This window comes from Curcuma longa, chromosome 4 (assembly GCF_044706935.1).
Source record: "Curcuma longa cultivar G26 ecotype Majalengka, Jawa Barat chromosome 4, ITB_CL_G26_1.1, whole genome shotgun sequence".
Taxonomy (NCBI): Eukaryota; Viridiplantae; Streptophyta; class Magnoliopsida; order Zingiberales; family Zingiberaceae; genus Curcuma; species Curcuma longa.
Genome location: NC_133864.1, coordinates 19,581,819 through 19,595,977, shown reverse-complemented (window position 1 = coordinate 19,595,977; position 14,159 = coordinate 19,581,819). Strand labels below are relative to the sequence as shown.

The 14,159-nt window shown below is 36.3% G+C and overlaps 1 protein-coding gene across 1 annotated transcript in view; it reads right to left on the bottom strand.

Annotated features, from left to right (window-relative positions):
• Positions 1-962: 962 nt before the first annotated feature.
• LOC141827463 (histone acetyltransferase GCN5) overlaps positions 963-14,159 on the bottom strand; it is a 33,628-nt gene continuing 20,431 nt past the window's right edge. Inside the window, exons 8-13 of the mRNA XM_074714714.1 lie at positions 6,568-6,636; positions 4,760-4,814; positions 4,360-4,463; positions 2,728-2,821; positions 1,268-1,409; positions 963-1,173 (exon numbers count right to left, since the gene is read on the bottom strand). Coding sequence (XP_074570815.1) covers positions 1,107-1,173; positions 1,268-1,409; positions 2,728-2,821; positions 4,360-4,463; positions 4,760-4,814; positions 6,568-6,636 — 531 coding nt within the window. The 3' untranslated portion in view covers positions 963-1,106. The remainder of the gene's footprint in view (positions 1,174-1,267; positions 1,410-2,727; positions 2,822-4,359; positions 4,464-4,759; positions 4,815-6,567; positions 6,637-14,159) is intronic.

Here is a 14,159-nt window from a genome sequence, read left to right as displayed (position 1 = left end):
AATTTATTTTTTTCCTAAAAACTTTAACTTTAAAATAAAAATAATAATTTTCACAACTTAAAAACTGCCAATTAAGACCATATCAGATAACTCGGACTCTGTGAGCATATATCCAATCTTATTTTATAATTTAAAACATTTTAAAACTATTAAATCATTTTAATCAAAATTACTTAATCGGTTGAAATATTTCAAAATTAAAAACTGAGGTTGAATTTGAATTTCTTATACTGTCAGGAATATATATCTAGCTTTTTTTTTTTTTTTAACCGCACAAGAGTGCCAACACCAACTTTATCCAAAAAAAATAATAATAAATCCAATCAGTTCATGAACTCAATCCTAAGTGTGGCCAGCCCGGTCCCACAGAAACACCATCGTTATCCAAGGTTCATATAAATGTGAATTTGGCTAGATCATGGAGCGATCTGATAAACATATTATCTTGTGTTGCATTCCTTTGTCAAAGTATCTCATGCCTTGTCCCTAGAAGTGATAATATTGATTGGTTCAAATAGAACACTTCATTCATTCAACATAACACTATATAACAAGTACAATATTCATTACAAATTTTAGAAATAATGTGTGATAAAGTGAATTAAACTATCGAAAAATATGTAACATAAGAAGTTATTAGGATTTACGTAAACTTGATAACTGGAGCAATTCAAGTCATTTATATATTTAAATCATGTCACATTACTTACGAATAGTCTCTTTAATCATATTTTATGTCGAATAGGATCACAACATTTTATTTGATATGATCATCTTCAACATTGTCGGCTCAACTTGTTTGAACCAATAATGAGTATTATTTCCTTGTTTACAAGAAGCACTTACATACGAGAAATGTACAATTCTACTTGAGGTTTGCAATTGAACATCCTTGACCACTTTTTAGTGCCCGTAAGATAACAAGTTTCTTATATAATTGACCACAAAACTGGCACAATAAAAAAACGAAAACCCATAATTTTTAATAGTTCAGCAAATCTACCACTGACATAAATGAACTCGGCAAATAGTTGAAGTAATAAGCGATCTCTGTGACCCAGAAGGCACATCAGCAATGGGGCAAGCCACAATTACATGCCTAATTCCTATGAACTCTTGCTTGAAATTTGAAGAATGTAAGCTTGGGCCTTGCTTGTGAAAAAGTTTTCCAGCCTAAAATCAAAAATTAAAAAAGATGATGCTATGAAAATTCAGAAACAGGTAAACTAGTGTGAACTACGAGAGAACACTGCTCCTGCGAACCCACCTATTTGCACACTTGTAATATATTGTTTCTGGGGAGTTGTAGGTGCGTGCGTTTAAACACATTCTCTTCACATCAGCCACAAACATCTCGAAGGTCACGTAGTACTGTCCTGACTCTAGCCTCTTAGACATGGTCCTTAGATCTGCACAGCAGAAACTCGTACCATTAATCCAGGTTTTTAGGTTCAATTGACTTTCATACAAGAGAAATTTGAAGCAGAAAAAAAAATCAAGTAAACAGCAAGAAAAGAAAATAGTTAATCTGGCAACGTAGCAGCAGTAAGCTTATTTCATGAGCCAATACAATTAACACTGCCTGAAGATTGTCACAAGATCCATTATATTTATTTAAAAACAAGGTCAAATTCTCAGTAACTCAAAATATTTGCTGTCCAAGAGTATACACAAATCAGTTAAATTAGAAATTGATGATGATAACGGTATGTAATGCAAGAATTAAAGAATTGGGCTTTAAAAGTTTTTCCATCGAAAGATAAATATAAAAGTATAGCATAAAGCATACAGAATGGAAACTAGTACGAAAGCAATTAAATCATGCAGGAAATACAATCTATAATAGTGCGATTGGTTTACAGAATGGAATACACAATAAATAAATAGTTAATCTTAGAGTATTGAATCAATAAAGAACAGATGAGATGAAGAATACTTATTTTATATAGTTCAGTTCATGGAGTAGAATAAACATAGAATGCTTATTCTTATGTTTGATTGGTGGAAATATTATAAGAAATAATAAAAGCAATAGTTTTCACTTTCAACAATGAAATATAATTTCCTATAAAAATAATATGTCCAACTCATCTTGCACAAGTTGCTGACCTAATTGAACCTCCTGACCCATACACCTGATCAGCTCCTCAGGCCAACTGATCGTCCCAACCAACCAGTCTAATCAGACTTCCTAGCCTGTCCACTTGACTACCTTGCTAAGTGCAACCAGTCTTCCCCAACCAACTGGCAAGCTTGTCCAACTTGACCAGACAGATCAAACTGGCATCACTGGCAGACCTGACTGCATGGATCAGCCTACCCAGACCAACCAGTCATCCAGACCACCTAACCCATCTAGATAGCCCGACCTGCCTAGCCCATCCACACGGATCTAGCTGCGCAACTCAGAGATTGATTGACCTCACCAGTCTGTCCGAACTGATCGGACTGACCAACCTGCACAATTATTTGAAGCTTGAATAGAAAGGAATAGTATTCCTGATATATAACAAGGAATAACTAACCTTTGGAATATCTATTTCATGGGAACAAGTATTCCAAAGTCATATTTGCTACTAAATATAGGAATACATATTCTATGAGAATTCTTCGGGAATAGAATGGAAATTCCCGTGAATCAAACACACCATGCTAAACAAAAATAGGGTTTGATAAAAAAAGAACTCACAAGAACGCACTAGAAAGAAAATTCTTTATTGCACTTACCCATAGGATCTTTTATAATATCATAATAATCAGGCACTTCACGAGCATCTACTGGTTCCTTGAATGGCCAAGCATCAGGATGTTCAAACATGAGCTGTTGGAAGTTAATCATGGAATTAAAAATATACAATATGAAATAGAATAAAATAATTGGGATGCTTAATTTCCATAACTTATTTCCATCGACAGAAAAGAGGTAGAGGCACAAAAATTTAGCTAGTACAGTCCAATGTAATTAATAATTCTTTTGAACATGGTTTAAAATCTTGAACAGTATCGGAGTTTCGATTTGATCGGAAAAATACAATTTCGATACTATATCATATCATGCTAATATAATTTCGATATTTTTTAAATATGTAATATATTAATTAAAAATAAAAAATTTAATCTAAATATTAAAAATATAATAAAAATATAAAAATATAATAATTTTTTTAAAAAAAAGAAAAAAATGGGATGGCAACACCTCCCTATGAGAAATAAATAAATAAATTTTTATTATATATTTTCAAAATTAAAATACATAATATATATATATTATATTAATGGGATAGTTTTATTAGGATTTGATTAAGTCTATTTAGATTATCCTATTATAAGTAGGAGTTGATTGAAATTATTAACCTAAGTATCTTAAATTTAATTATTAATTTCTTCTACATCCCACCCATGCATCCCCGTCATGACTAGGGCTGGGTCGGTACGGTATACCGAATTTTGCATACGATACCGTATACCATACCGAAAATTTCGGCATAAAAAAATCTATACCGTTACCATACCGAAAATTCGGTATACCGGAATTTCGGTATACCGAAAATTCGGTATATCGAATATACCGAATTTTCGATATATTACACCGAAAATACTGAAAATTTTGGTATACTGATAATTTCGGTACGGTATTATACCGAAAATGTTGGTATACCGAAATATCGAAAAATAATAATTTCATACCGATACCGATACCGAAAAATTCAGTACGGTATTATACCGTATCGAAATTTTCGGTATACCGAAATTTTCGATATGGACGGTAAATATCGGTATGATATCTGTGGTATACCGAAAATTCGGTATTTTTTCCCACCCCTAGTCATGACCTGTGGAGGTCACCATGGGCCTCCTCCACGATGGCCTACGGTGTTGGTGCCAGGCGGGTGCAGTCGCTGAGCGACGGATGGAATGACCAATTTCACCTATTTCGTCTGGCATTGAATGAAATTTTAAACCATGGTTTTGATAGACCAATACAACAACACAAATTCCAACAATAATGTTTTGCATCAATTCAAAAAATAAGAAATCTCATCCGGTATAGGTGAAGGATTTTCTTTTTAAGGGATAATGTCATTCGTACATGTAGTGCAACCTTCTTGATATTTATGCTATAAACCATGGCTGCATTGATAGTGTCAACTGTAAATATACCAGATCCTAAAAGGAGAATGGGCGCATCCAGCATGTGCTACAACGTAAAAGACCCGTTATCCTTGCTGATCTCCCAACATGGTCAATGAATTTAGATTCACTCTAGATATATAGCATAATGTTTTAAATTTTTCTGATTTACAGGCAGGTAAAAATCCAAAAAAACAAAAATCTATTAAAACCCCAAACTAAACTTGCCTTTAGAAGATTTCGCATGAAATTATTAAGCTGTTGGCGCTCTGAAGCATTTGTTGTCCTAAATTTTGAGTGGCCCCATTGGTCTGGAGTCCAACCAGCATCCTCTAAACAATACCAAAAGGTGTAAAGTCACTAATCCAATGCATGTTGGTAAGATCAGTACATTTATACAAGGTTCTTGAAGAATTCGATAGCAATAAGCGAACAAGAAAGGTATATGTCAAAACTAAAAGGATGAACAGAATAAGTTAGGCTAGTGATACTCATAATATCCAAACTAGAAATACAAGACTTCTTTTTGGCATTCACAAGATCCTCTTTATATAAAGGAACAGAACAACTCTTTTTCTTACTTCAAAATTAAATGAATTCAAAAATGGTATTTATAAGAAACACTTACTGAGACCAGGAATGTCCTCAACTTTAATTGGATTTTTAGGAATACCTGCTTCTTTCTGGACAGGACAAAAGATGCTGGTCAGTCATTGATGATGAACTAAGGAAACAAGTTGTTGACAGCATGGAAAACATACATAGTCCAACAGAAGAAAAATCCTAAGTATGCTTCTAGGGAAACATACATAGGATTCATATGGTGCATTGCATGTAAATAATTCTTGCAACTTTAAGAGCATAATTATATCCTTAATTTGAGAAACATGCTAACTCCCTACATGGCTATTGTAAACTTGTTCTAGTTAAATCATATAGTTATTAGATGATCAGTCATACAAAAAAAAGGGTTCCGATGCAAACAAATGAAACTAGACAGCTTGAAAATGCTAGCTTCCCCACAACTCCAAGTCCTGCTAAGTAGGAAGTAACTTCAGGATTTGGAGAGAAGAAATATTGTATTCAAATAATGGATTAAACGTGCCTAACATTCATGATAAAATCCTCAAACCTAAAATAGTAAGTGTGACCATGGGAGATAATATCGGCCAAATAATTTGAAAAACCTGATGTTGCAAATTGAAAATTGTATTAACTCAAAACCTTATCCAATACATTGGATGCTAACCCCCTTTTATAGATTGATCAAAATAAAAGACTTTTGTCAATAAAAATTTATGCTATTATATTTATAATTTATAGAATATTTTTAGGGATATGCATGATTACAAAATCTCCCACACTCCCACTCCAGCTGGTGAATAGATATTTATCATTTTCATCATGGATACGATACTTTAAAATCCTAAACTACTTAAACCTTAAGTAAATATATCTACAAATTGTCCTTGGTACAAATCCTGAATACATAAGGGCTACAAATTTGCTCTCTACTTTCTCATTGATAAAGTGTTTGTCAATATTAATGTGTTTCATTTGATCATATTGTACCAGATTGTGAATTAAGGTGGAATTCTTCCCTAAAGATAAGATGTGGCGTAAGGTCTATTCATTGAAAGTAATATCTGTTGACAAATAAAACTGCTTTGATGGAGGATGATAACACTTGTACCCTTTTTGAGTTACGGAATAACCGATGTTTCAAGATAGTAGAGTTCATCCCGTTCTTTAGCATGTGCAATCATTTTCTTCGAATCCTTGTCCACATACACCGATGAACAAGTACCTAAAAGCTTGTTTAGGTCACCAATAAGAGATTTGAGCCCCTCAACCTCTTCTGACTGTGCTATAGTTGACATTTTGTAAATCCAACCATGTGTTAACTAAATCCGCTACATTGAGAACCCTACCACCTAATACTTTTAACACTCATTCAAATGACCACTAATAAAACATAAACATTATATTTGCATGCAGATAAAACAGAAACCACAAAAGGCCCAACGGGTAACACTCTGATATTATGCATAATTATAGGGAAAAGAAAATAGCATATTCCACATTAAAAGATAATTACATTTACAAATAGAACTCATCAAAAAAAATCCTAAAACTTAAACTAAAATGGGACTGCCCACTACACCACCAACCCTATTACCCAATACTTGTAAACCCAAAGGGTAACCATATACTAAGAATATAAACCTAATTTTTCAAACATTAACAATGACTATATTGAACTTCAAATGAAGCATAGCTCTCACAATGAACAACTATTCTAATACAATAAAAATGATCATAGAAACCTTTGTGAAAAGTGAATGCCATGAGAAGATAGATGAATGCCTAAAGTAACATGAGCGTGCAGCTTTGTATACTACAGGATCAAAAAGACATGTACAGAATGCATCATACCTTCTGAAAATCAATTCCTTGATAAACAATGTGACAATTTGAAAGCTCCCGAATCTTCTCATCTATTGCCTGCAAATTCAAATCAGTGATCCAATAATAAGCTATTCTATCATATATAATTGGCAATTAGGGAAATGCTCAAACAACAGATCATGCCATCAATCTTTTACATGTAGGTCAATAGAGCAACCTCCCTATCGTATCGAGGTCCCTTTTAAATTTCTGCATGCACATATATATGTTTGGGGAAACCCAATGAAATCAGATTTTGTATAATAACAAATCAGGATTCTACTAAAACAAGTTGAATGGCTAAATTATGCAATATGTATTACCATTTTCTATCAGCATATATGCTAAAAATGTAAGCCTCTCTTTGAACCCTTGTAGCACATCGCATCATGAGTCACTTCACCAAACAGTACATATCTAATGGATTCAAAACATAGGATTCAAAATGTAGGCTTCTAGTTGAACCTGTGCCTTCCCCACCGCAGGTCAACTAATGGATTGTGGTGACACCCATGATCTTAGTATAAAGAAACATTAACTCCTAATGTCATAGGAAAACATATCTAAACATCAAGAAAACATAGCATAGAATACCAAGTAAACACAACAATACACAACTATCTAGTTAAGACAACTAGACAAATAATACCAGAAACAAGAGACATGGGAGGAGCAAGCACAAGACGAGAATAATATAAATATTAACAAATACAACCTAACAATAATGGTGTATCATCAATAAAGCATCATAATAATTAAGGATGAATACAATAATATATATCCAGCAATGCATCAAAAGCAAAATGTTCCAACATAACCACCAACACAATAAATGACAATATCAACCACAAGGCACAGCATACATTGATGCATATATTGCACCTCAACGGCAATGTAACCATCAACCAAGTGTATATTGAGTTAGACCAATAATGCAAGTGCTGATATCTGTGGCCTCAAAACATTCATAACCAGCAACAATACAATGATTGTCATACAACCCATCACATGGCCACCTATTTTATACCAAACAAGAGTGTAAACATGGAATTGTGGATTTACTCCTTCCACTCTTAAATCACTGCTCATAGTGGTACTTCATGTCTGCTCCAACCTAATAGCTTGCCCTCACCTATGTTGCCAATGTGTGCTTGAGGGTGACAGTCAACATAACAACTTGTGGTTCTAGGCTTTTAGGTCATCTAAGTAGCCACAAATATAGGTTCAACAACATAAGTCATAATAGGATCGAATGGCCCAGCTAGAGGAGAGAGAAAAAGATATAAAAAACATTAAATTCTCACAGATCAGAAGCTCAAACAATTTATTGTAGCAAGTGTGCATCTGTGTGTGTGTGTATATATATATATATATATATATATAATATAGTTCAAAAGACACAATTCACAACTTGATGCAGTACATCACCCCTCATATAATCGCTCCTTAACACGAGCAATTGAGTGAGCCTCTACAAACACTGATGAAGCCTCGATCCAACCAATGTATTTCTACAAGCTACAAAGCTTGACCCAACAATAGACTCTTCCCTGAGACCCCGTATTGAGAGGAGCTTCATGCACCGGACTGCCTTTTTTATAAAGCTTGACCCAACAAAGTGATTTTCATGAATTAGAAAGCTCAACCCAGCACTAGATACCGTTTAACAGATGGGATCTCCAATCTACTCTCTCTAAATGATACGATAAAGATATCCTATGGAGAAAAACCAACTTCTATCTGACCCTATAAAAAAATTTTAATTCTAGGAGAGAAGTTATCAAAGAGAACTCTTAATGCATGGATGAAAACTTACTAAACCTTAAAGCCCCTTGGTGATCCTTCGGCACTTGGGTGCAAGAATAAGATAATTAGAGATGTTTTCATAAGATAATTAGAGATTTAGCAAAACAAAAAATCACAAAACTTGGTTTTTAAAACAGACCTAATGGTCATTTATGATTGGTTTCAATCAACAACAACAACCAAGCTTTATCCCACTAAGTGAGATAGACTATATGGATCCTCTTATGTCATTAGGTTCTATCCCCTACTATATTATCATCTATATTTAAATATATTTTATCCTATTTTATCGTTGCTAACAAGGTCTTATTTAGTCTTCCTCATTTAATGTGCATATTTGACATAGTTTCACATTGCTAACTAAAGTATTTATTGGTCGTCTAAGTACATATTTGTATCATATTAAACGCATCTCCCAAAGTTGTTTCTCAATAGGTGCAATCTTAATTTTCTCTCTAATATTCTCATTTCTATCTTGCCTATCTTCATATGTCCGTACATCTAATTTAACATCTTCATCTCTGCGACTTTTATCTTATGCTCGGGTGCTCGAGTCATAGCTCAATATTTTAACTTCATATAATATAGCAAATTTAATCGTCATTTTATAAAACTTCACTTTAAATTTTAGAGGTACCTTACGATCACAAAAAATATCTGACACTCTCCTCCATTTCAATCATCCTACTTATTCTATGTAAGACAACTCTCAACTCTTCCATCCTTTTATAAACAAAAGCTCTCGGTTACAAATAACTTTCATCTCTTATCTTAATAATTGCCTCACTATCACTTGTAAAATACCGAAACATTAAGAAATTTATTTAGGAGGTTAAGTAGAAATTAACCCTAAAATTTATTTTAGCTAGTCATTTAGCCATTAAACCAACTAAATTAAAAGCCCAAACTTGCATCAGCCCAAAAGTTCAATAGGATTATTGGTTAGTGGATCCTAAACCAAACCCGGCCCGATCCGTTAAGAAACCTACAGTACCTGCGATTCTTCACCCGAAGCTCCATCGATCCTTCGTCTTTTATTCTTGCCGAAGCCGACTTCCTTCCCGATCGCAAGCGCTGCTTCATCTCTTCGCCGCCGACACCAAGTGTGGAGTTGGCCAGCGTTGATGCCGGAGTTAAGGAAGCGTCAGTGACTAGAGATTTGATCGGTTGGTGTTTGGATCCTCGTTGGAAGGAAGCGCGGATCGGGCGTGGTGGCAGCCGCAATCGGCGCGAACCAAAGGAGAAGATAATCGATAAGAAGCTGAGCTTTACTTCGGTTTGTGCTTGGTTGAGCTTAGATCCATGGTTTCTTAGGTTTTCCGAGTTCAGATCTGGCGTTGGGAGCGATCCTTGGGTTTCGGCTGTTGAAGAAAAAGGATCGATAAGTTCCGATTGAGTAGGTTTTGGGTTTTGCGTGGTTTAGGAGCTAAATCTCTTCGGATTGCTTCGATTTTGCTTTGAATCTTGATTGTTGTTTGCTTCCACAGCTACTTGAAGTAAGCTGAGCTGTTGGGTGGAGGTTCGGCTGCAAGAGGAAGAACCGAAGCTTGATTAGGGCTCTAGGGTTCCATCCGAGGTGAGCTTCTTGGATGGATTTTAATCTAGATTTTGTTGCTTCCCACAGCTAGCTAGTTGGAGATCTAGGGAAATTGATCCATCCGAAGGTGAGTTTCTAGTGGATTTGTAATCTGATTTTATTGATTAGCTATAGACTGTGATTAGTGTGGATTGGTGTATTTCGATTGTTGAATGTGGATGGATGATACTCTGTTCATGGGATTTAGCATGATACTGTTGATCAGTTTTGGATTTAGGTTGGTAATATATAGATTTAGTTGGATTAGGTTTGTTGGGTGGTTGGTAATGACCTAACAAGGGGTTGAGGTTAATACAACTAATTAATTAATTAATTAATTAAGTTGTGTTAACAAGATCCAATTGGTTAGATTAACCAAACTTTGGTTTAGGTTTAATTGAATGAGTGGGATTAAATTGTAGAATTTAATTACTATAATTTAATATAGTATTGTTGTAATAAATGTTGTTTTTGTCGTTTATTGCAGGACCTTGATTTTATTGGTCCTATTATATACGAGGTTCGTATTTCTGGGGGGTTCTAGTTGTGACGATCATCTGATCAGGTGGGTACCCTGTACTTGGTCAATACAGGTTTTCTATTCCAGTGCATGCGTTGTTTTTATCTTGTTATCCTGTTGATACCCATGCTGTTTGAGATAGTATCTAGTTGATACTTTGATAATCATTGCTTGATACCTGCTGTTGACCTTATGATGATCTACTGTTGCCATGTTGATACCCTTGTTATCTGTATCATTTATCATGTTGATTCCTGTATGACTCGTTGCTTGATACATGTTGTATGATCTTATTTGATCTATCCATGGTTAGATTAGTCTTCACTATGTTATCATGGACATATATTGACCTTTGTTGATTCTGTTGATCATGCTAATTAACTTTAGCTATTACATGTTGGGATGATCATCATACATCCATGATAGTTGTAGGTGGTGTTGTTGTTGGATCTTACCTGCACCGTGTTGTGGTGCCACATAGGTAAGAGGTTGCACTACAGTTGGGTGCGACCAGGACTGGCTACATTGCCCTCCTGCCACACTGCCCCTCCCCACTTATCTTTAGTGGTCAGTTGTCGGAGCTGGCAGTATGTCCTGTTTGGCCCCTCAGTTCACTGCTCTATGGGGGTGACTGGGGAGTGTAGAGTGCGGACAGTGACGGATATTTTGATTGCGTTGATTGATGCATATTACATGCATTGTTGGTAGGACTATTACATAGTTTACTTTATTCATATGATTGTGACTGTTGCACTTGGTTGCTATGATTGTTGCACTGCGTGCCATTACATACATGCTTACATGTTATGATTATGATACCTATTGCACTGCATGATTCTTCCTTAGTAGAATCAGTTATTACACCATGTTCTATACCTGGATACATGATACCTTGTTGATACTTGATACCATGTACATGTTATTCATTTCTTCTGTACATGTTACTTTGGCTCATACTCTATTATTATTCCTGTTGTTTACCTTTACATGCACTTCATTCATGTACCCACTGAGTATCTAATGCTCACTACCCAGACCTTGAGGTTATTTTATTTTCTCCCCAGGTATCAGATAGGTTATCTGGAGCTTGGTGATTCGGTTGACTGCTGTTATCTCACATCAGAAGTTTATTGTTTAGTGGTATAGTTATAGTTGTATTTCCATTTGAGACTTGTAATGTGGACATGGACTGTATTGTGTTGGAGTTGTATTCGTGATATTCGTAGTTCGGATTTATAATGTTTTTCCGTTTCGTCGATTTTGCTTATCGTGGTGTAAAATATTATGGAATATCTTAGGATATTACAAGACATAAGTCCCTATTTATATATGAATATAGGGACCTATTCTAGGAAAAATTATTCTATAAAGAAAAATTACGAATTAAAAGAATATTTATCCCTAAATATTCTAACACTCCCCCTCAAGCTGGAGAATATAAATCATATGTTCCCAGCTTGTTACATATGTAGTCAATTCGAGGACCTCTCAGTGACTTGGTGAATATATCTGCTAGTTGGTCTTGTGAGTTAACAAAACTTGTAGATATTTCACCAGATATGACTTTTTCTCTGACAAAGTGACAGTCGACTTCAATATGTTTTGTCCTCTCATGAAAAACTGGATTCGAGGCGATATGCATAGCGGCTTGATTGTCACATATAAGTGACATTTGTGTAACCTCTCCAAATCTTAGCTCTTGAAGCAACTGTTTGAGCCATATAAGCTCCTGACTGGCTATGGCCATAGCTCGATATTCTGCCTCCGCACTGGATCTTGCCACAACATTTTGCTTTTTGCTTTTCCAAGAAATAAGGTTATCTCCGACAAATATACAAAAACCAGAAGTAGATTTCCTATCAATGGGAGATCCTGCCCAATCTGCATCAGAATACCCTACGACTCGAGTATGTCCTTTGTCTTCATACAAAAGACCCTTTCCTGGAGCACCTTTGATATATCGAATAATGCGAGTCACAGCATCCCAATGTTCCTTGCATGGAGAGTTGAGAAACTGACTTACTACACTTACTGCAAATGAGATATCCGGACGAGTAACAGTAAGATAGCTTAGTCTCCCTACTAATCGCCTGTATCGTTCAGGATCTGGAAGAGGCTCCCCCTGATTTGGCATAAGCTTGATATTAGGATCCATGGGGGTGTCAACTGTCTTTGAGTTTAACATGCATGTTTCTTCTAGAATATCCATTGCATACTTCCTTTGGGATATGATAATCCCATTTTTGGACTGTGCTACTTCTATCCCTAAAAAATATTTGAGTTTGCCGAGATCTTTTGTCTGGAAGTGTTTAAAAAGATGTTGTTTCACCTGTGAAATCCCGAGATGATCACTACCTGTGATAACAATATCATCGACATAAACTACTAAGTAGATGCAACCAGTAGATGAGTGTCGATAAAAAACAGAATGGTCAGCCTCACTCCGAGTCATGCCAAATTGTTGAATTACAGTACTAAATCTACCAAACCATGCTCTGGGAGACTGTTTGAGGCCATATAAAGATTTTCGCAGTCGACATACAAGACCAGAAGACTCCCCCTGAGCAACAAAACACGGAGGTTGCTCCATATAGACTTCTTCGAGCAGGTCACCATGTAAGAAAGCATTTTTGATGTCCAACTGATAAAGAGGCCAATGTCGAATCGCAGCAATGGACAGGAATAGGCGCACAGAAGACATCTTGGCAACAGGAGAAAAAGTGTCCCCATAATCCAATCCGAAGATCTGAGTATAACCTTTAGCAACGAGGCGAGCCTTAAGCCGGTCAACCTTTCCGTCTGGACCAACTTTCACCGTATACACCCATCGACAACCGACAACTGACTTCCCTGATGGTAGAGGAACGAGATCCCAAGTCCCACTGCTCTGCAAGGCACACATTTCATCGAGCATAGCCTGTTTCCATCCTGGATGGGCAAAGGCATCACCTGCAGTCTTCGGAAGAGAAACAGACGACAAGGAGGAAAGACAAGCAAAATAGGAAGGAGAAACACGATGATAACTCAAAGAAACATAATGAGGAGAAGGATTACGAGTGGAACGCATACCTTTCCGAAGTGCAATGGGAATATCAGTCTCAGGAGATGAGACCGGAGGACGAGGTGAAAGACTTGGCTCCAAAGATGTGTCCATGGCAGTATCAGTGGTGGTCGGCGGCAAAGCAGGACGAGGACGACGCTGATAAACCTGCAATGGAGGAGATGTCCTCGGAGGCGACAGAGACTCCTCCGGAGGATAAAAGATAGCCATTGGTGCAGACGTAGAAGGAGAAAACTCAGACGGAGATCCGTTAGGCCCAAAAAATGGAACCGAATCAAAGAATGTGACATCAGCAGAGATGAAGTACCGACGGAGAGTAGGAGAATAACACTTGTACCCTTTCTGAGACCGTGGGTACCCAAGAAAGACACACTTATGAGACCGGGGAGAGAGTTTGTCAATGCCAGGATCGAGAGCATGAGTAAAGCATATAGAACCAAAGACCTTAGGTGGTAAAGGGTGAAGAGACTGATGAGGATAAAGAATATGATGAGGTATTTGACCTTGTAGAGTGGAGGAAGGCATGCGATTGATGAGATAACACGCAGTAAGTACAGCGTCACCCCAAAACTGAAGAGGAACATGAGAATGGAGAAGAAGAGTCCGGGTGGTCTCAA